General features: G+C 34.6%; 1 protein-coding gene across 3 annotated transcripts in view; it reads right to left on the bottom strand.

The window, feature by feature from the left end:
• The window catches only part of LOC100646409 (mannosyl-oligosaccharide 1,2-alpha-mannosidase IA), a 702484-nt gene that overhangs the window by 14388 nt on the left and 663117 nt on the right, over window positions 1–24979 (bottom strand). For all 3 annotated transcript variants that reach the window (XM_012308263.3, XM_012308266.3, XM_012308265.3), the window contains 2 exons: window positions 5861–6040; window positions 1808–2021 (listed from right to left, as the gene is read on the bottom strand). In XM_012308263.3, coding sequence (XP_012163653.1) covers window positions 1808–2021; window positions 5861–6040 — 394 coding nt within the window. The remainder of the gene's footprint in view (window positions 1–1807; window positions 2022–5860; window positions 6041–24979) is intronic.

Genomic DNA, 24979 nt, shown 5'->3' with positions numbered 1-24979 from the left:
AAGAATACAAACGAAAAAGCAAGCAAGCAGAGTGAAAACTAAGAGGAAAGCTAAGGGAAAGACAAAGAAGGAGGAAGAGGAGAAAAAAGGATGAAAACGAAGAGGAAAGATAGAACCGTAGGATTTGAGAAGAAACGCGAAGGATGACGATGGTCGGTTCTACGACGATGATAAATATTCGTCGGGGATCGTCATACGCGCGACAGGAAAATACAAGAAGAGCACGAAGTCGGTGGAACAACGGGAGAAGAGGAGGATTTAGCACCCGAGGGGATGCACGGTATGATAAATGCGATATTCGGGGGAGATGGTGCAAAGAGTGCCGGCCATGAGAGGCAACCTTCTCCTCGGAAGGCGACGGAAGCACAAAAGGAAACTGAGGACACCGGTGGCTGCTTGTGGAACAGGGCCGACACCTTCTCGCTTCTCGTTGCCCCCCTCTTCTCTTCTCTGCTCGGCCACTGTCGCCATCGAAACTATTCCACCGATATAATTGATAGCCGTCAGATTAAAAATCTATTTTGCCCGAAATTCTCCGGACGCGTGAAGATTTATTAAATGAAATTACAGTAATAAAGCATCGGCTACATTTACATCCGACATCCATCGTTATTCCACGTCTCGAATTTTTCCCTTCTTTTTACCCGTTTAAACTTGGTCTCCTTTTTCTCTGTGATTCTTTTTGTCTGATCAAAACATCACCTTTTAGTTTTGTTGTTTGAGTTTTTTCTTTGGTATTGTGCGGCAAAGTGCGTTTGAAGATCGACTGGTAACGCGGGAAATACGGTTTTGTTCATTTCCATGGAATTTAGCGGACGAAAGAGAGTATCGTTAGAATTTTAATAATTTGACATAGGTAATTACGAAGATGTATATTTTTTAAGATAGAGACTAGTAGTAACGTTATTATTCTTCGTGATTGAAACACTCTACCAAGTATTTTCTTATTTTTCAAAATATGTTAATATATTCAAGCTTCTTCGTATCTTTTATCTCATCGATTAAATTATATAGAACTAAAATAAAAATATTAAATAGAGACTGAATATTTTTGATTGAACGAAGAAAGAAATGGCACAAAGAACGAAACATAATAAAAAGAAATAGTAAAGATTATAGCTTTCTCGAATTTTTGTAGCTTTCATTTCAACTATAACATCGAGAAGGATCCAGGTAATTTTCACGTGGTTCGTGTTTCCGTGATTATTTTTTTCCTTTTCCGTATTTCATATTGATCGAGGATACGTTTTGATGATCGCTCGCGGGGTGAATGATTTTATCGTGAAACTGTGTTCGCGCATGCCTGGTCGTTTTGTTCACGTCCCACCGTGAGAATTACCGGTGGTTCTCTGAAAGATAGTTCTCTTATTAGGTACGTGATTAATTTATGAAGGTGCGATGTAGCATGAGAAGAATAATTAACCTGGTGTTTTTGCCAGCAAACCGATCGTTGCCGCCGGAATTGATGCGGATAATGATTTAAGTAACGCGGCAATGGGATTACTCGGGGGATGCTGGGTACCAAGTATGACCAAGATTTATTATTGTTATTAAGTGGTTGGGTTTCTTGCGTGGGTTGCTTGAGGAACAACACGCAGATAGAGACACGTACGGTGAACGAAACAGAAATTGGAATTCAGTATACATACAGGGTGCCCAAATAATTCTATTACAAGGTGATACGTCCGTTACTTTTAATGATACGCAAAAATGTGAAAGGAACGAATTTTTGGTTCGAAGGAACAAATATTACGGTAAACGAAAAATCTTTCTGAACGAATAAATAATAAAAAAAAAAAAAACTCACGCTGGCCCCATTTCCCAGTCTTCGGGTGAATATAGTTGGGGTAGAGTCCTTTCGGTTTCTCCAGGTTCTTCAGCACTTTCCTCACGTTCTCGACCTTGCTCTTGAAAACCGGATTGCCTGTGATGTCACTGAGGTAGGTGAATTCGAGATGCATCGTGCCAATTTCGGAGAGAATGCTGCACCCGCTGCTCGCCCATCCATAATTCTTGCTCGCCTGAAAATTTCCCAATGAGACACCGTCTCCGTTAGTCCTCGCTATTATTTATCCTTAACCCTAGCACTAGCGTTCACCGGAAAATTCCATTTTAATCTATGTTCGATGGTGGTGGTGAGGTTTAGAGTTTTATCGTTTTTATCTTTTGAGGATTAAAATTATTCGATGGTGATTAAAAAAATTAAAATTACCCAAAGATAATCGGAGAAATTAATTATGTATCGTGATGATAAATCCCGAGTCGAAGTTAGAAATGAGAGAAGGAAGGTAATATTTCTGTAAGATAAGCGGAATCAGCGACGAAAGTCGGCCGCGATCGAATCAAACGGATCCAATTAAACGAAATAACAAAGACGGCCACCGACCGTGTTTATAGAGACGGTTGCAAAGCTTCGCGAAACGAACACGCTTCGTTCTATTCGCCAGCGAAGATAAATATTAACCTACGCCGCGGAAATTACCGCCAGCCACCGTAATAATGAAAACGTTCGGTTACCGGTGCGAAATTTAATCGAATTTTCAGTGGCAGGTCGTCGGGATATGGAAAGAAACGATCGCTGATTGCCTCGCGAAAAATCGACCGGGAAATCTAACGGTGAAACTTTGCTTTCTATCTCGGTGTTGTCTGATAGGATAGAATTATTGTGATTTTAAGGTATCGTTGGTTTTACGCACTTTTGTTAGACTTAACCGTTCTGTAAACAGAATTTTGTTTGATTATAAGGCAATTGATTTGCAATTGGTTCAGTCTTGTAACTTTAATTCGGAATGTAGAAATTGACGATTGTTATGGTCGTTTTGCCCGATTAAGAGAGAGTAGAATTATCATTGATCCGAATTTGAATTTGATTGTATGAGTGAAAAGAGTTGTGATTAATCATAGTCTGGTATTTTAGTTTGAGATCTAGAGATTGATACTTGTTAGAAATATGTTCTATATAAATTGTGGATATTTATAGAATAGAAACTAGTAATTGTTATTGACAGGTGTTATAGAAAATAAGTGTTGAAGATTGTTTTGTGTGAAAATAATGGTATGCTAATAAGATGTAACAGCACAGTGATGAAGCGAATAAAACAAAATGTTAAGAACATCGACAGTTATGGATATACAAATTCCAACTCATATGGTGTTACAGAGAGATAATTTGTAATACTATTGTAATTACGTAAATTTTTCTACTATAGAAAATCATTCACTTTTTTTTGGAATAAAAAGAACTCCAATTAAAATGATTCATTTTTTTAAGATAAAAAGAGCTAACAATGAAATAAACTCGTATATTTAACGCATACTCGATATATCCTTAAATTAGATTTTCACAAAAAAAAAGAGAAAAAAATAAATAGTTTTCTTGATTGAAATTTTTCGGTAGCTTGCCATAGAAGGGATCGAATTTAATTTCGACATTTATTTAGTGCACTTTTCGTGTCGCGTGAAACAAAACAGTTTCAGCCGGATTTCCATTCAGGGTGACGAAGTTTCCCAGCCGAATTCGCGAGCCATGGTTTTCACGGTGTTACAGCACTCCATAGGGAGAATGGGAAAAAGCCGTCGGGACCGGTATTCGTGTCGCTCGGTGCGGAAAAATTGGATCGAAGGGCAACGAAAATGGGCGTAGAGGGAAAGACTCCGGTGAAGCTAGAATATTACAGGTTAAAGATAAAACAAATAGATTTTCAAAGTCAAAACTTTGAACTGCCACGCCAAACGCGGGACGAAAATCCTAGTTTTGGAAAAAACAAGAACAAATAGTGAAATATGAAATTGGAGATTCGGGGAAAAAATAATGTTACAGAAATAATTTACGACGATGTTCGTAAAATGATGATATTGTGAATTTTCCTAAGTTTTTTTGTATTTTACATACGTTTACAAAATAATTTATAAATTAAAAAATTATATGGACTGAACAGACACTGCCATACATCTTCTCCAAATGCTGAGCGTACGTTTTCAGGAATTTTCGTGATACATTTTCCAAATTTAAATACGCGATTAATTTCTATAAATCATGCATATTCAAAGATTAGGAGATCCAGAGAATTAGGATAATCCTGTGATTTTCTTATATGAAGTTTAAACTCGTGAAAAAACTAGTGCGGAGTTTTAACATTTTTATACAAAATCTTCATAATGTTTAATATTACATCCATCTTTATAATATACGATATATGTATAATATATTACCAATATGATATATAATTTACAGCATATTTTTCCTCTTCTGACGCGTTCGATAATAATTCATGATAGGATAAAATTTAATGCACAGTGTTGGCGCGCCAAATTTAAATTTTAAGGAAACGATGATTCATATAGATCAACCTAATATAAGAATGATAAGAGAAAGTTCAAAGTAGAAAGATGACCAAAGTAAGGAAAAAAGTTGGAAGAATATAATGAAATGAACAAAGTGATGGAACACCGGAATAATGCGGCTCCATTATTCGTCCAATTAAGAATTTGCATATTAATTCTGGCTCGTCACTTTGGTGAACGTGACTTACTGAAATCGTTTCATTTAGACCAACGAATGTACTTTTCTCTCGTTCCTAATGCGTGTGAAAAAACCATCAAGAAGTTACCGCCTTAGCTAAGCATATTTCCGACTGTTTTTCGTTGTCGCGGGCATATATGATTATTCATAAAACAAAGAAAACCGAATTTATTGAAATATAAGTGCCACATCTTTCCTTTCTTCTTATTATCTGATTGTATAACCTGAGATTTGCGTTCTTCTTTGAAATTTTTTGAGAGGAAAGAGAGTTTAACAGATGTAGGCAAATTTGGTTAAATTTTGAGTTTAAGAGTTTGCATTTCTAATTATTAATTAAGTAAGGGTTATTCATGTTTGACTATGGTTCATTGACAATTACTACTGACTTCTTAATTGGAATATTTAATTGGTAGCTCTCAGTATTTTACTCGTTAATTTTTTATAAATTTTTAAATTTTAACCGTGGCTTTTTGATTTTGAAATTTCAATATTTTAGTCTTAACTTTCAACTCGTAGTTGATAAAGTTAACACAGTATTTGAAGTTTTGACTTTAGATTTCAGCTCAAATTCAAAATTGAATCTATTTTCGATCGTCAGTTTCTTCCACACGATCTTCCAATGACCAATTTCCAATTTTCCTTTGTTACTTTCCCGCTTTTAAATATCCAATGATCAATTAACTTTGGGCTTTCAATTTTTAACTTCCACCATTCGAATAACAATGCTCAACCTCGAATCTTCAACTCTCAATCGTCGCTTTTTACTTTTCTAACAGCAAACGTTTTTAACTTTAGACCGTCGATTCGTATCCGCGCTTCGAATTGGCAATTTCCAATTCCAAACATCCAATTTTCCATTTCTACTTCCTCACCTGCCACCATCCGAATTCTCTGGTTCGCGACTTGCCAACTTGCCCCTTTCCCATTCTGCACACGCTCCTTTCAACTTCGACCACTAACACTTGACGAACCGAACCTAACATCTATCTCGGCGTTTCCCTAGTTCGCAATTCCCGCGAAACTCCTAATCCCACCGACATTAATCACACAAAGTTCAAGCAACGCGAAAGCGCCAAAAGGGAATCACTGTAAAAGGCGTCTCCCTGTACGTTCCGAGCTCTGAAGAGTTCTGACGGCAGCAGGTTTCCATCCCGCGAAATTTCCCGCGATACGTTTCACCGGCAATCGGCGTCGTTAATCCTTCGTTTCTGGCCCCAGTGAATATTTCAGGGGAGGCGTAAATTTCGCCACTACGGTCACGTCAGAAATAATTAACATTAAAACATGCCGTTGTTAGCACCGTGGCCGACGCCGTGACCGCGAAATCCCCGAACTTACCCCGGTATGGAGATTGATGAGGGAATGAGGAATTCCGGTTTCCGTCTGGAAAGCGGGCAACATCCGTTCGCCAAGCTGAGCCGCCTTATCCCGGAACATCACGTCCCCGGTGAGAGCGTAACACGCCAACAGGCTTCCCATGAAACGAATGTTCGTCTCGAAGAGGGATATTTCCGAGTTCTGGAAAAAAAAGAACAAGAATACGGTTTCATTAATGCAGGTTTAACGTTGCTGCAAAGGAAAAAGGGGCTAATTTGACTGGCTGGCTGCCAGATATGAAAGTGTAGCGACGAGCGAGCAGGTTTGATTTTGTTCGTTTTTGCAGCTTCGATTTCAGCGTTTGTGGTCTTCTTCGATTTCGCTCGCTTCAAGACTAATTTAAATTAATTTGCGATTAACTCGAGTTTACGATTTTAAGATTTTATTGAGCGTAGGCTGTTGTAAGAGTTCGCGTAGCGAGTGAATTCCACAATTTTAAAGTCATTGTTTCTAGGTTTAAAACAACGTAACGCTGAAATTGCGATTTTAGAGATCAATTTGAAGAAGAAGAGTTCAGAGAAAATTCGAGAAAATTGTTAGCCGTGCGAGTGACTGAAAGCGATCCAAGGATTCTCACTTGTTACAATATGATTCTGTGCAATCGTGTTACAATTTTGAATATCGATTGTCAAAGTAATGTTAAGATATTGTTATAAGTATTACACTTTTATGTTTGCACGGGACAATAAATTACAGTTTGTAAATACAAATTATTATTTAGTTATTTCACGTCGGTGGCTAAATACAGAAGGAGATTGAAGTTTTATAGTAATAGTTCTATATTTCTTGGTTTCAAACTTGGTTTCAAATAAAATTGAAATAGTACTGAAAGTATTTGAAAAGGAGGGGAAAATCCGAGCTAGTTTGCACACCTGAGTCCTGGTGTTCAGCTATGGTTTCATACAACATGGATTTGTGAAATCAGACTGTTTCCTTCTGCTCTGTATATTTCCTTTTGCTTGTTTCCATTAACTCATGTTGCTTACATTTCACGTCGTATTTAGCCATTTTCTTACTAATGGGGGTGTACACAATACCATACGCGTGGCTTTGTCGCTTGGGTCTTTAAATAACGAAACGTAAATCTGCTTAGATTTTCATGATTTCATTGCTAAAAATACGAATGATTTATTCCATCGAATGATATTATGAACAGATACTAAAAAACATAATTTTCTTTATCGCATCAATATTCGCTAAATTAAAATCAGGGATAAAAATAATTTAGATCTTGATAGAGATCCATTTCAAGAGAGATTGATACATGACACACAATATATTATATAAATAAAATATAATATATAGAATAAAAATATATATTGGATTTTATCATCTCCATCTTGGAAAATCCTTGAATTTCCAAGAACTTGTTAGTTCTTAGAACACTTTTTTAACTGATAGATAAACTACTGTGGTTAATTCAAACAGTAATATCTAAAACCTATATATCGCAGTGTATTTAATTATACTACTTAACTTTCATTTTAATTAAAACAGAATATTTACTAATGTATTAATTTCAAACAGTAATAATTGAAACCTACGTATTAGCATGTATTTAATTATATTACTTAATTTACATTTTAATCATAATAAAATATCTAATAACGTATTAAATTTAACACATGTCACATCATGACTATGATAATACAACATTGATAGGTTTCTCTGTAAACAATTTAAACGTACGATCTATTGCTTTCGCGCGACAAGAGAACAACTATCCTATTCTTTCCTTAAAAATGATGTAACATATTCAGCCTCTCATAAACGATAACACACACATGCTCCAGTTAGGAGAACAACTGCATAAAAATTTTAATTGCCGTTTGCAAAAGCTGAAAAAAGATTTGCAAGACTACGAGAACGTTTTAGCATTCAGCGGAATTGTTCTAGCGTAATTTGTTGTCAGTTAAAACAGACGTTGCTGCAGAAGACTGGGCCGGTGTTTTCAGCTGGGAAAAAATTTATGAAGCTTATCGCGAGGTTGATGAGAAACCATGCGAACTGTATTACGTACGTGAAACGTACGAGAAGCTCGTAGGGATTATGCTATTGCGCCTTTGCGGCAACGCAACGTCGTTAATAGCATACTTAACGTTGAAGTATTAAGTTTAATTACAGCGAATACTCGATAATTTGTCTTCGCCCTGTCCGCCACTCACTCTGGCAATTGCGAGCCTTGCAATTACTTTTCCAGACGCTCTTTAGTTAAGTACCATTCTCATTTTCCTTTTTCTTTTCGTTTTTCTTCTCCTCGTCCACCGTCTCTTCGATGTAAATAATCATCATGCGTGGAAATGGTCTCGTCAAAGAGGCGAATTTCTATAGCTGATCGAATATCTCGAGACAATGATTTATCGTTACACGTATAGGATACACCTTATATTAATGTAGCCAGTAGGTACAGTGGCGAACAAAAGAAAACAATTTTTAAATTAATATAAATTCTTTCGACAATCGAGGAGACTGTAGCGATAAAAAGGCAGCCACATTTCTTACATATTTCTAGTTATATTTATGTCCTATTTTACAAAGGAAAATATAATATTTCATTTGGCGTAAGAAGCAACTATCGAGTGAAAGTTATCGTAGTTTTGTAATAGATGGACAATCATAAAATCATTATAAAATCGTAAATGCATTATAAAACTATGGAAAATGATATATAGTTTTATAATGGATTGAAGACAGACGTAAGATTTGATTTAGCGTTATTCTTTCTTTCTTTGACGCAAAGAATAGGTAATTCCGATATTTTGGTTATATCTACTGGAAGTAAGTGTACATTAATATATACGATATACAAATTGAAAATTATGAAATTAGAAAAAAGATCTCTTAGAATAATTTATATATCGAGCAAATGAATATGAAATATAACATATTTGATTAGTTTTTTAACAGAAATATTTAGGAATTCACAAAGAAACTAGAATGGACCGAAGGAATTACGAATTAGTTAGAATGCACGCGACTCGTTCGATCATTATGCGAAACACGTCTGCAACGCAGGTTGCAGAAGACCGAGGCTACGAGAAGCATCTCAATTTGGACTACACCGAATTGTTTTTCTTTACAACTAACTTCTAATTAATACAAATTAACACCTTCGTGTCGAATTTACAACGAATTTACGCCTTTCGAATGACGCAATCACCGACGCTTACGATCTTAGAAAGCTAATTTCTATTTTGTCTAGTTGAAACTTTTACATTCAATTTCTTCAGAAATACTGTCAATCTTGCTTCGTACGTGACGCAATTCAGAAACATTTTAAAAAGTATCGAGAACTATCTTCCAACGCGAAACTTTTGTCGATAATAAATATATTAAAGCAACGTAACTGCATGTAAAGTATATTAAAAAAATAATATCTATAAGATATTATCGTCTTTATAATTTTTAATTTTTAACTTTAGAGCACCTTCGAAGTAAAGAATTTCTTCAACGATAATCTGACTGAAATCGATAAGAGAATTAAATATTAACTCGATATAGCAATGTATATACACGTTGCGTTGAACACTTTTTTCAATAACATTTCGAAGTTATACATGATGAGATTTTGTTTTCGTAACACTAATTAATTAATTAATTAATTTCGTACAAGTCATAGACAACTTCGAACGCAACGTAGTACAATCAAGTTAGTAACTTTATAACGCGTGTTTCCTCGATATATTATTTTACCATAGAAAACGCAATTCCGATGGGTTGGCGAATACACCGAGGATACGATAAACACGTGAGATTTAAAGTTTCCAGCAAACTTGTGCATCCAGCTTTGTGCATCGTGAGGGCAGACATTTGCGGGGCGAATTCGGCGATTAAGTTTCCAGCTTGTGTTTAATGAGCTAAGATTATTATTAGTTTAGAGAGAGTTATGAAGTTATTCACAGCTACCAACTGTCTGCAGCTGTTTTGCTTTACGTTCTCCTTTGGAACTCTCTTTCCGTTTTCCAGATTGATCTCGTTGCTCAACGCGTTGGAAAATTATAGCCTCTCTTCCTTTATTTCACTCATTTCCGGGTATATTTGCTCAAGTATTTTAAAGTACAGTCTTTTGTAATTATATATTCTCTTAAGGTAATAATTGTACAGAGATAATAGCATGTATTTTAGAGCATAGAATTTTCGAAAGCTGAACTAATTTTAAAAATTTAGGAATTTTAAAATTACTGTTAAAAACAGCACGAGAAGGGTGAAACTGCAGCTTGGGGACCAAGGATCGTACTATTATTTCTTTTTTCAAATTGTAGGTTCCACGTTATTTTTAGAACTTTCCGACAGAACGAAAGGAAACTTAGGGACAGAATGCAAATAAAATTGTAATATCTTGACCAGTGTCTGACTAGTTAAAATCCTATTGACTGAATCTACTTACTACTATGAATTAGTAAACTTGTTCGTGTATTATATAAATTGTTAATCCTCCAATATTTTTATAAATTTACCGTAACTTATATAAATTGTATAGATTATGATAAATTTATGAAAACGTGTAAAATGTATATTTACATTAATATGAAACAATCATTTTATCAAAAGATATTAAAAATTATACTATTATTTTTAATATATTTAGTAGTTTCCATAGTTTATTATCAAAGAAGAAGAATCTTTTGTAAAATTTTCCGTATCATTGTGTAACGTGACAAAAAATGCAAGTATGCATAAACGTATAAACGGTTCTTCAAGTTTTTGTTGGCGTTCTCGATAGATCCTCGCATGAATACGTTCTTGGAGCTGCCAGAGGCTACAATCAGCGGCCGCATAGGTGTTAATTAACAAGAACATGAAGATAGCATCGGAAACAGATGAGGGGATAATAATACTTCGCGCTTATGTAGACCGTTGCTACCTTCTCTTCTTCAACAGAAAGAATCACGGTTAATTGACGTTTATGACTTGACGTCGCGATAAAAGCTCTGGAAGCTGTTTCTCTTTGCGATAGTTCAACCACATATTTAACACTGATTTCCATCACTGTTCACGTGTAGCTGGGAGTGAATTAGGGGAACTTATCAGTAACGTATAGAACTGATGCATAAACTTCACTTTTTGAAAATTTCTTAATTTCAGGATCTCGAAGAATATATAATTAGCATTTCAGTTTTCAGAAATGAAACATTTATCATAAGTGAAATTTATCCACATTATTAACTTTATTATATTACTATTAATATTATTGATATTATTAACTTTATTTTATTCAAATTTTGTAATTTTTCTACAGATGTATTTCCATTTTCTACAGTATATGTATATGACTATGTATTTTTCAAAAGAGTAATCGAGCGATTACTCTTGATGGAATCGATCTACCATATATAGGTCGAACTCCACTTTTTGAAAACTTTTTAATCTTAATATTAAAATCGATGATTGAAATTTAATCTTTTACAGAGAATATCCAAATAATTATCTTTGGTAAAGTTGGTATATATCGGACAAACTCATCGATTCCATGTTTTCTAGATCTTTTAATTTTAATACCAGAATACGTAATTAGCGTTTAAAACTTCAGAAATTGATTGAATAGGATTATTCTCGATAGAACTGATCCAATAATTTGGCTTTTAATGAAAATCAAATATAAAATATTCTCAAAGCGAAAAACCTATCGATTTGTCCAAATATACGAACAAACTGACTGATCATTCATAGATATTCCACTACAGAATTTCATCGGAAACATATTTTAATCATCCATTCACAAACTCGACTAATGAATCTCCAAACATCTGTTTAACTGTACAAACAAATAATAAAAATCTTCCAAGTCGAGGTTGCATCTGAAATACTAAAAATTAAAAAAAGAAGAAACAGATGAAACGAATAAATTGTATAAGACATCTTTTACGTGTAAATATATTATATAAAATATTTTTAATGCAGTTTTATTTCCAGTCTCCCAGGCATAAAAGAACTCGATTTACAATTATTGTTCCTATTGTCTTGTATTCTCACTTAATCATTTACACGCTCGTCCATCCATTCGCACGTACAACCTTATTTTACCCTTGTTTTACCATTATCTATCTACTATCTGTCATCTATCTAATTACTCATTAACTATTACGTACGCCTATTATCTGTTATCTAATGCATAAATCTTTACCTAATTGCCTAATTTACCCACTTAACTAGAGACCCGTTCTCCCTTCGCCCTTTCCTCTTTCTTCTCTTCCAATTTCCTCACCAAGTCTCCAGCCCAATCTTTCCTCTTTCTCCTTTTCTCATCCTCTACACTCTCTTTGTCACGTACCCTAAATTTGTCGCCGCAGAGCTCGCATTTCGTTCCTTCACTCTCCTCCCAGCATTTATTCTATTTCTTCGTACTATCAACGTATGAACAAATGACGTAAAATATTTTTGACGTATAAATTATTTAATATAAACGAAAAGTATCGATAGATATGAGAGTCACTGGTGTTCCTTCACGTATCGGTTCAGTTCGAGGTGTCTGAAGTGGCGTGATGCAACAAAATGTGCGTACGATGGTCATAAATAGCGTTGGCTGTAATTTGCCGCATCTCGGCGCGCTCTTGCACCCGACAGGAAAATTGCAAAATACGACCGGCTCCACCTGTCGTAATCGCAGCAGTTTATCCTAATACGCGAGATGTTGTAGACAGAGGTGTGGTATCAAGGAGAAAGACGTAATCGCTTTCGTAACAGGTTACATATAAGTCTCGACGATGATTCCAGTAATCGGAACATTCAATTCCGTGATATACGCGCTTTCCAACAAATCGACGCGCCTACAAACGATCTTCTCCTTATCGCTCTCGTTATTATCGGTAATAATTTTCTTCGGAGGGTTTTTTTTTTTTTTAAACAACTTTTCTAGTAGAGAGAATAGTACGATAGAAATAACGATTCGTTATTCATCGTGTCAAAGGTTCAAAATCGTGTCAGTGAGAAATTTGGTTCGATAAATGAGAAGAATTGAAGAAACGGGGCGTGTAATTAGATAATTAGGTAATTAGGTAGAACTGTTGATCTTAATAATTCATGAGTTACTACATTTTATTATTATTAATTCTGACATCCCTTTTATTTTATTTCGTTATTATTAATTCTAACATTTTTTCTATTTAATGTTTTGTACGAGATCGTACTACCTTTTCGGGATTGGTGTATTTTTGTCACAATTGTGAAAGAGACGTTATAAAACTATTGAAAAATTCAAAGATGTGAAAAAGCAGAAAAATTGAAAGTCCTGTGTAAAATATTTTGTTTCGATAACTTGAGAGTCGTTAAATTTCGTATTTATCAATTTTAACATCCTTTACGTTTCACGTTGCGTAACATTCATTTTGCAACTATTCGAGGCAGAGTCGTAAGTTGTTGAAGTTTGCTATTATTAATTTTAACATTCTTTCATAATGTAAATAACTGAAGTTCGTTATATTTTCCGATGAATTTGCGTCGAAATGGAAGAATGATAGATGTACACAGTATTTCATGTAAAATTATGCCGCATCTACTGTAATTCGCGTTGCATTTCATGTAAAATTATGCTGTTCATTAATCTGCTTCAATTTACATAGTTGAATAAACGATATAATTCTTGCACATTCTGAATTAACGTATTAATTGAATATTGATTTTTAATATTATTTATCATTGAATTCGTTATTATTACATATACTATTATTAAATGTTTTAGTTTATAATGATATATGTGAAGTAAATAGTTCAGCCTTCGCGGAAATAGATTTTACAGGCATAATGCTTGATAACGAGCCATCGTTTGGCGAATGTACTATGCTAAAATTCGCGTTACTCAACTGCCAGGCAACTGGGAGAATTCAATTTCATTCTGTAATGTCTCTAACGTCAGAAATTGGATCTCAATAATCGAGAACTCGTATGTTGGCTATTGAAAGCGGAGCCACATATTATACAATCGATGTCCATCATAATATAACAATTATTTTACGTCGACAGGACGCTTGCATGTTCGTTACCAACGAACGATGTTGTCGTTCATAATTATTTAATCCTGCATGACTAACTCTATTTTTAACGTAAAACGTGTTCGCCAAATATGAATAACAAATAACAAGAATGTAAAATATTTTGTAATCTTTCTCTTTCTTCTGTTCTCTTAGATTGATGTGTACTTACATGAACTTTTAATAAATGTCAGCTCAGTTCCATCGTTGATTGCAACTATTTAATCCTTTGACTTTAGGTGATATTATTTTTAATACAAAACGCGCTTATTAAATACAAATAAGGAACAATAAAAGAAAAAAAGATGTTTAATAACGTTCTTTCTCCTATTTTCTCGCATTAACGAAAATACAATTACTTTTTAACACGGTTTAACTGCCACCGGTGAATTTCATATATTTTGTACCGCAATAGACTGAAATTATACTAACACCATAACATTTAATCTTTGGGAAATATATCGTATTTTTTATCGCAATTTTTGCTCCGACAATGTTAACCGCGTCACTCGCACTGTTAACAATCGTTTAGTCCATGAAACGTATCTTATTTTAATCGCTCTAAAAATTTTGGTAACATACATCAGCGATGACTACCGTGGCTAACTAATGTTAAACCAAAGAATCATTCTACACCTTTGACGCGTATTAACCGAGGCTCCGGAGATTTAGTAATAATTATAGGAATTAATCATATTAGCGTATCTTTAATAATTATATTACTATAAAGTTGTTAGCGTTAAGTAACTCTGATTCAGGAGCCTTCGGTAATCAACCGTTACACGCCCTACGAAGATATAAAAATAGAAGGAGAAAAATGATAATAAAAAGAGAAGGAACGAAGAAGAGGATGAAGAGAGAAAAAAAAAGTGGAGGCTCGATACGGTAACAAGCGGACGGCTGGTTTATGAGGTCGTTAAGTTAAAAGGATTCGACGTAGCCTGTCTATCGGATGTTGCTGCACGTTGCTATGTTTTCCGGTTCGACAGGTGTGTCGGATTAACTCGTTTACTCAGAACTTAATAGTGCAACGTTCTTATTAAGCCTATACTTCGTTAAAAGAAAGCATAACTCTTCTTCGTATGTATGTGTGTATACAGTATAGATTGTGGCCTTTAACCCGCTTTTTATCCTTCAGAAATTCTCCTTCGAATCTGTCATTTTTTCCCATGTTACTTTCTCATTTTTCAATTTTAGGTGGTTCTATTTTATCGACTTTTCTCAATTTTAACTATTTGACTGGAATCTTCTTTTAAAATTGTTATTTTGTCATTAATGGGGCGTTTGTAAAAATAAGTGAATATACGATATGGTTCCAGATCAATTCACTGTAATATCTTAGAGTTTCTGAAGGATTGTGATTGAATAAAGGAAATTTTTATTGTTCAAAAATTACTCGCATCGTTTAAAAAATTATCATCTGACTTATTACCTTCTTAATAAGGTTTTGAATAAAACGAAGCGATCCGAGAATATGTGAAATTTTGCTCATCGAAAAAGAACAGAGATAAAATAGTCGAAATTGGGAGAAGTTGCCAAACTGCATAGTCACCAAATTTTTATTTCTCGCTAGAGATTTTTCACTTTTCTCGCTTTCTGTTCCTTTTCCTTTGATTTCTTCGTGTCACGTACGTACAAGAAAGTCTTGTTTTATCGAAGGAGATTTTATGATATCAGCCGTTCCTCTTTTGTCTGATTGAGCGCATTGCATTTGATTTACGACGTTCGTTAAGGGGAGGGAAGGGGGGAAGTTTAATAATTAATGGTAGGAAGAAATGAATTTCTTTGCTGTCTTCTTGATTGATTGTAGGATGATTCTTTATAGATTACTTCTGTGTCGGTGAGAATGATTTCTTGGTATTGCCTGTGTTGTACAAGTTTCTGAATTCTTTTCAGCCTTCTCCTTTTCCCTTTTCGTTTGCTTCAATTAACATTCAACCAAGAAATCAATTTCTTAATCCTCCAATTTTCATGCTTTTTTGATACTTCGTTTTTTTCGTAACATTTTTCTACAAATTACGATGTTTCTTAGTATATCGAATTATTTTAACGAGCAAAAGTAAAATGCTCAATCGCATTAAGAAAATGAACGAGGTAAAATTATGTCTTTTTCAAACATTACGCTATTTCTCTCTTTTAAAATAAACATTTACAGATGAGTCTACGTATATACGAATCTCAGCTACTGGCAACGTTATATGATAATAGATGGAACGTTATCATCACATTTGTATGGTTTCTATGCCGTATATAACGTCGAACTAATTAACAGTGTATTATTCTAGAATTTCCTGTATATTTAAGAGAAACAAACAAAAAGAAAGGAATACAAACGTAAGAGAGAGAGATATTCTAAAGCTGAAAGTTTCTCGATATTTTCCAACGGAATGAAATCGCTTTTGTAACACGGAAAGTTTACGGACAGGCATCGAGACAGATTATCGAGATATCGTTTTCACCTGACCGGTCGAATAGAGATCCCGATTGTCATCGAGTCATCGCGGAATCTGACATTTTAATTAAAAGTTCTCTTCGACGGAGCGTGAAATGTTTCCTGCAAGCCGGCCATATCTATCGACGAAGAAAGAAACGGAATAACAGGAAATCAAGCGCATTAATCGACGATATAACGTATCGATCGTATCCAACATCCGATTTCCTTTAGATAAGTCAAACGCAAGTAATAACCAATAATTAATAATTGAGCCTAACACGGAGTAACACGCGAAGATCTACATATGCATCTTTTTCTAAATATTATAACACAACTATGGTTAGTCTTAGTAATCATCTTGTAGTCGAAGTTTGTATGAAGTTAGTAAGTATTTAGTATCAAATTTATATAATAATATTTTAATAATAATAAATAATAATTTATATAATAATATTTTAAATCCAGATTACTATGTAATTCATATCTTTCTGATATTTCAGCCTTTATATGTATTTCAAAACTTAATGACATTGATAAATACAGTGACTCACTTGAGAATGTCTACAGAAATCTTCTATAACGTGTACTGTATCAAATATTTTCAAATTTTATTAGCACTATAGCGAGATTCGACTATCGTGATCGTATTGGAAAAATGTTTTTCTTATACAATACGTATTAGGTTGACGAAAAATTTCTTTCGTTTTATAAGGAAATAATAGACGCACAATATTTTTTGCTTTATATCAGTTTATTGAATTATGCACGGACATTAAAATAGAAATAGAACGAAATGGATCATACCTAATTCAATAAAATGATATAAAACAGAAATTGTTGCTCATCTATAATCACCTTATGAAACGAAAAAAACTTTTCGGACAACCTAATACATAAATGATTTCTGTAGTAAATATCGATATACTTTCGTGAACCACTTATGTGTCGATACAATAATGATATCGTCATTTTATTATATTGCACAAGTATCGTGTTATCCAAGGATTGCCTGTATATTTAAATTTACAAATACTTGAATTTCAAAATATTTGAAAGAGATCATCTCTATTATAATAAGTAGTGAAGTTCTTTAGTTATATTATACGTAATTCAATTATGAATCTAACTATAGCTTTTAATTTTAATTACCACAATGTAGGATATAATTAAATAATAAATTTAATGAAACTCTGGTTCGAAATATTGCCATCGTAAAGTCGCCATAGAGGCTAATGTACGTGCACGAAGCTTTGTATCCTTTCATGGTATTCCATTTGGCAATTAAAATGCAATAATATAGATCGACGGGTAACTTTTCAATTATTTTGATTACCATTCGTTCGAAACCTTCAACCAGGGAGCGAGCCAGCGGCGTGAATTAAATTAAAAAATAACTTCTCTCATAAATTCGTGCTGGAGAGCTCTTTTAAATCCCTTCCTTCCATTCCAATTAATACATTCCAAACGTGTTATGTCGATTGGAAACCTAATATCGTATACCAATCAAACTGTTAGTTTCCTTCCATTTGTTCTTTTTTCCACGATTTGCTCTTAGTTTGACCAAAGGACGAATCGTTTAATTAATATCGATGATTATGTTATATGAATTTCAAGTTTCTTTTGCCTTGAAGAGTTCGAAGAGAAATATTTTATTAACTTTTAGCTATAGGAATTCACATTTTCGATATGGTTTTTTATTTTTTATATTTTTTAAATCAATTGGTATTTTATTAACTAAATTATTGTGATATAAATATTAATCTCGCGAATATTCGAACGCGCAACTTTTCTTGATTAGAGTTACCAAAGATGAAGATTCTTTAATTGAACGTCTTAATACAAATTTTTGTCTCCGATTTCCGTCCACAGTTAGAGCACTTTAACGAAATATTCGAGTACAGATGTTTTCCTTTCATCAGCGCTTTAAAGAGTAAAGTTTCAAATTGAATAATTAAATAAAAGTCATTCACTTTGGCCGAGGCTTGCAAGAGTACAATTTTTTAACTGGATATTCAAATAAAGCTTTTAAATTGAATATTCAAATTCAAACCATATCCTTCTTCTAAAGCTTTCAGGAATAAAGCTTGCTAATCCAATGTTTGAATTCCACATTTTTCTTCGACCAAAACTTTCTGCAATAAAGCTTTCCCCTAAAATACTTGCAATCTAAATTCTTCTTTCTAATTACGACCAAAACCGAAACTCTCAAATAATTGTCCAGAGAAATGAAATTCTTTCGCCGAGAAGATTTTATTTCTTCAGATTCTTCTGTCTTTCGTAAATTAAAAATTTTGACAATCGTTCCCCTTAATCTATCGCTGTCAAGATTTTAGACACGTCAAATATCGTGACACGTACTACTTTAGGAAAAACGGAGAATATTCAGCTAGAACCGTAGCCTACAGGCGACCATAAACGGGTTTGCATGAGAATGAGCGGAGGAAGAGAAAGGGAGAGGTAATCCTGTTATCATCGCGTCCTCTATTTTTTAATCTTCGTATTCACGAGAATGTATGGGATCGGGAACGGTTTTAGTTTATAACAATGTGCTTGAGGTTGTTCCTTACGGCAAGACTTGCAACGCGATCTGCACGACGTTAAAACCACACAAACCGGGCTATCGCATTGTTCCTGCCATTTCTAAGTGCATCATCGCGAATCTGCTCCAACTACGATACTTTTCATTCGCGCGTGACACCGAAGCATATCTGATTCTAAGAACAATCTCACGTTTTATGCTATTTTATTTCTTTTTTAATTCACAAAGATTATGAAGCATCACGAGAGAAAGCTGAAAATCGTTTTATAATAGAGGAAACGATATTTAGTAAAACAGTGAAATTTTAGATAAATAATATATCGCTATAAGTACGAGGATTTATTGCCTGTATTTTAAACGATGTTTTAATTTCAATGCTGTATCCGATTTCAAATTATCTTGAAGTTAATCATGTTCCAATGTGATTTCCTCTTTCTCTTAAAATTCTCTTTCATTCGGTCACAAGAGAGTTTAAAGTTAATTCTTGCAATGGGAAAAACGAATTTCCATAAAGCGACGAAGCTTTTCTGAAAAGTATTCTCCCATGCAAAAAGATCTACTTTTCGTATTTTCAACGCTTGTAGTTCGGCATAATCGAGTTCTGATCTCAATAAAAATCAAGATTAATTTCACCTTTTCTACACGATCTTATAATATTAATCCTAAAAACAAAAAAAAAAAGGAAACAAAAGAATTCATTTTGATAGTTTCGGTAGTTCCCAGAGTTAACGACGCTCTCAGTTGCAGTCTCCAAACATGTCCACCTAATTTCCCGAAAGAAGTTGCAGGAAGAGTATCATTGCACGAGATTTTTCCAGCAGTTCCTTACTCCGTTTATTCAGGGTCGTTCGTTGAACGACCACACTGTGTCTCGGTTCACGGATAGTAAAATGGAACGGCGATGATTATTGCACCGTCGTTGTCTCGAGGACGCGTCGCCTACTCGAGGACGGAAGAAACGAAGGACGCATAGTGGAAGAAATCAAGTCGATGGCCATGGACGAGGCGCTGCTTTAAAAGAACTACGACTAGAGAGGTGGATCAGGTGGTGAGTCGAGTCGAAATTGGTCCCTGGCCAATATTGCACCCACGGAACGCGCTCTCCAATGGTACCTTAACTATGAGATACGTGAGCAACCTCTTAACGATTCACGAACATCCACGGCGCGAAAAGATGTCACGACCGTGCGTGAAAATCAATTTGGATGACGTGAGATCATAACTATGAATGCTCCGGATTTTGAGATAGAAATGAGAGCGACAGGCGAGGGAAAAATTTGGAAATGGTCACGTCTAAGTTTAAAATGAAATGCTCCTGCAGGTTTGTATACGAGGACTTTGTTAAGTTTGTCTTCTTTTTGATAGATCTTTAACATCTTCGAATCGTGCTTTCCTAGTACTAAAATGTTTGTCTAAAAAAAGGATGGTTAGAAGATTTCTATTTCTCTCATATTTCGTAAACGTTTGATTTGTAATTTCTTTTTTAATCGATTTATACTTTGGCATCCTGTTTTTAGTATTATGACTACGAAATGTTATTCCAAGGAATCGTTCAATCTTTCTTCTACACAGAAATATGAATAAGTAAAAAAGCTTTACAAAATTCAGTTTTAATATTTTATATGTATCGTTCTTTCGTGTTTAATTTTTACGAGCGAAGCACTGGAATTTCATAGGATAAATAAGTATGAGAAAGAGAAACTGAGTCGTGTGCACGTCGACGGAATAAAACACGAACAAGGCCGAAGTTTAAATCTGACATGGAATTAATTTTGTATCGTGAAAGTGGCTGTAAGTAGCATAACGTTATATGAGCGGCTTGATATTGCATCGTGTGGCAATAACGACGAGGCAATAATAGTGTATTAAAACAAAAAAACGGGAAAAAATGGGCAAGCATCCTCGGAAGCACGGGTCGCAGAGATATATTTAGGTGTAATAACCGAGCATTTGCTCTTTTTCGAAGAAATTCGACCTTCTTAATAAAGTTTCAAGCTCGGCCACTCGACACGAAAAGACGGTCTGTTCTTGTCTCTGTAAAGATGAAGAACCGGCGACATCTTGAAAAGCGGCTGCCCTAAGAGTGTCCATTGTATCATCTTATCCGTAGTAATTTCTTTTCAGTGGAATTTTACTATTCTGCCGAAATGTTGAACATTTTATAATTGTTTCTATAACATCTTATTCTTAGTTATCTCTTTTCACAAACTTTATTACCGCATTGAAATATTAATCGCTTTATCGTTTCTTACTGTAATATTTGTACACCTATTTTCACTCTAAAGAAAAGTAGTTCTCGATTATGATATTGTAGATATCTGAGGAATGGATAAGTGAAGTATTCCAAAGTAAAAAGTATTCCAAAAAAAAAAGAAACAAAAATATTCAGTAAAAGGAAAGTAATCGACAATTGTAAATAATACATTTCTGTGCAATCTAAGAACGAGTTTGTTTCCAAAAAAATATTCGATGGTATTTATTATACATTATTACGTGAATATTTTTTAGCGTAACAAAATTTATGTTGAAGGAATTGAAGTAGCTTTAAAAATTAGTGCTCCAAAGCTGGAAAATATGAAATTCTTTATTTCTTTTATTATACCCTATTATCCTATTATTACACTTTTTCTACGATCACGTTCTTCTCGTTTATATTCTCACACACGCTTCTCCGAATCTCCCCCTCCATTTTTCATCTACATCTCTCACGATTTTGCATGAGCCTAGTGTTCATATATATTTGACAACTTGGCTAAGTCTCTACGGTTGCACCTTTATATTTTTTCCACGTATTTTCAGTTTATTTTCTTATATCCTGTTTCTAATGGTCAAGCTTTCGTTCGTCGACCAGGCTCGCTATATTACCTTTTATTTTTCCAAGTTTTTCTGCGTTTTTATACTTCCTCTTTTAACCTAAGACTTGGCTCTCAAGTTATCTCTTTCTACTCTACTTCCTTTCCACTCTCTTTTACTTTTTAAAGAACAGAACATTCAACGAAAAATATACTACCACTACAATGATTATTACGATCGTTGCTATTATTATATACAATGTAAATGATTCTTAAAAGGAACGACACGATAAAAAGTAGATCTATAAATGAAGAAACTATTATTATATTTATGAGATTAGAAATCTGTGCGATGAATTCACCGATTAATAATTTATAGTAAAAACACATCTTTTCAGATGACTTTGTAAAGAACAAAATACTGCGAAAATATATTACATTAGATTCTAAGGCCAGTTTTGTCGAAAATAAACAGATCTATCGTTTAAATAATCAATAATATATATTAGGTTGTCCGAAAAGTGTCTTTCTTTAGCAAACGTGTTTTTTAGAAAAATGCACTTTCATATAAACGTGAAACCAAGTCTATGAAATGTTGCGGTATTTATCTCAACATAATAAAATGGGTCGCACGTCATTCGACAAAATAATATAAAACAAGAAACGTTGTGCGTCTATTATTTTCTCATGAAACGAAAGAAACTTTTCCAACAACCTTATATATATACAATGTTATATATAGAGTATACACTCAGCATGAAACGTGAAAGAATGAATGTAACAAAACGAAATTAATTTAACGTCGTTTTCCAACAATCCTCTTTCCCATTTCTATCTTTATCAACAATCATCAAATTTTTCCTATTTAACATCACTTCCTGAGAGAGAAACCTTCACGCGAGCAAAAAGATACGAGCAGAAAACAATATTCTTCAACAGAGTTTCCAAAGGATGTAACGGCCAGTTCGTAGACGGATCACGTGGATATGATTAGCAGAGGATGGTTGTTCACGAAACGGCGATTCGCACAGCGAAAAGCACTCGCGTGTTTCCTAGCCACTTGTAAGACCCTGATACGAGGTCTGCAGATAGTCACGGAAGCACTTTCGTGAGTAACAAGTTTCGACGCGGATTTCGCATGCTCCACTTTTCCACCCCTTGTCTTCGAACCTGTTACCATTATTCCATGTACGATACCTCTCGCAAGTACGCGAGGGGTATTTTGGTATTTGTAGTAACAATATTTGGATACAAATAAGCGACGAATTAACGATTACATTAATTAAATCGATTAAAACGTATACAGCGGGCACGAGGTGATTTGCTATGCAAAAATAGAAAAATTTTTTTGTCCGAGGCTTAGTTCCCGAGGAAATCGAATTTCACAAAAGAACAATGTTTCGTGTTGAAATTTATCAAGTATATTTGAACATGGCGAATTCCCGACTGGATAGGACTAAACAACCGGCAAGAGGTTATTCGACGCGTGAAAGTAAGTGGAAGCTTTTACTTATTTTCGTATCTAGAATTTCTCGAAAGCTAAAGTGTGGAGGAAAAAATCTTATTGTATATTTAGTTCTTATCTTCTTTTATAAGGAATCACCTCGTGCCCGATTGTATATAATTTTCGATCGTATCCTGCATAATCAGAACAGTAGATTATAGTAATTTATATTTATTTTAATAAAAGACTAACAGCATAAAACCTGAATTTTTTAATTATCTCATCGATTATTCGTTGGTTCTGTAACATATTCCAATTGATCGTAAACCTTCCTCGTTATCTGTTATCAAGTTTACGATTTGAGGTATAAAATAAGCAATCTCACTATTTTTCTAATAAGTTAAACTATTTATTGAACATATGCATTCACTTTTGAAAAAGTAGTAAAGATTAGAGATGGAAGTGGAATTACGGTGAAACGAGCTTCGCATCCTATCTAAGCACTCTTTTTACGCCGAAGAAGAGAGCACCGCTATGAGAAGCTCCTGAGTAACATTGTTCCTTACGATCTTACGAGATTAGTTCGAATTAATGTGAACAACTTTGTGGGACAGGTGCGCCGTGGCTTTTTTCAGCTTTACCCCGATTTTTCCTCTCGTTTTCTCCTTCCACTCCATACCTTTACGACTCTCTTGGAACGATGCCGGCGGTACCAAAATTGGATCAGTTTTTGAAAGAGAGAACGTTGCATAATACGGTAGATATAAATGCAACGGAATATTTAAGGTAATGAAATTTCGGTGTCATATTCTACACACTCTAAGAATGGAAAAGATCATACAAACATACGAATCTTTTCTTTCTCGAGATATAAATATTTTTCCTTTATGACATAGCATCTGTTGTAGGGATACCTAAAACTTGATAGATGTGTTGCAAATTCTTGTTACAAATAAAATTACATATCCCATTTAAAAAACTACAATTAACCTATTTCTCAAACTTCAGTATATTATAGTTCCTATGATAACACTACGTTCATTGTTAAAATAAAAATCCATCTCGAAAGTGTAATAAAAAAAAAAGAAGGAAGACAGACAATTACATTATAAAGTCTGAAATATTCTTATATTTATGAAAATACTCTTATTCTCCCATCTTCCTCTATTCTCAGTGTAAAAGAATCGAAAAACCGGAACAATAAAACGTTCACCAAGCTCCGAATCCAAACTACGTATCAGCAAACGATCGCAAGAATGGGCCAGTGATTTCTTTCGACGAAGACCAACCTAAAGGTGCGACGCTGCTTGGAATAATTCCCTTTCACGTGTTTGGAGCTACGACTATGGGTAAGTTCGCGCCCTGAGCGATAATAGGGAACAGTCGACCAAACGAGAAGGTGGTAGTGACTAGATAGAGACGTTATATTCGCGTTTTAGATAAGAGGGTCGATTCGGTAGCGGGTCCAAGGTAACGTACCCTTTCGCCACCTGTCTATCGTTTCATCCACGTAGCCGTTCGTTTCTTTTTCTTCGTTGAAGAAAGTCTAGTTACTCGCGCAAATTGGCCGCGTGATCTCTCGCGATCGACCAAGCCGATCTACGGTCACGGGCTGGTCTGCTGATTACCGAGCAGACGCTTCACGCTTCGTTTCTCGCCAATTGCTTCCCTATTTCGTCGAAGATCGTACAAGGTTGACGGACCAGACGCTTGTAATTTCACGCCGCTGCGTGGTTTCTTTCGCGTTCGGCCAGATTCCGACGCGATTTCATTTTTTGCCGCGCCTCCTTCGTAGCGATGAGAGGCCTCGAAAACTTCTGATCTCTTATCGAAACCAAGTCCGCTCGGGTAGGTTCGCTTTTCGCTTTAGGTCGAACCTCTTTTTCTCATTTTAATGAGTCCGC

This window comes from Bombus terrestris, chromosome 4 (genome assembly GCF_910591885.1).
Source record: "Bombus terrestris chromosome 4, iyBomTerr1.2, whole genome shotgun sequence".
Lineage (NCBI taxonomy): Eukaryota > Metazoa > Arthropoda > Insecta > Hymenoptera > Apidae > Bombus > Bombus terrestris.
Note: the sequence above shows the minus strand (reverse complement) of the source record. Positions and strands in the feature narration are given on the sequence as shown.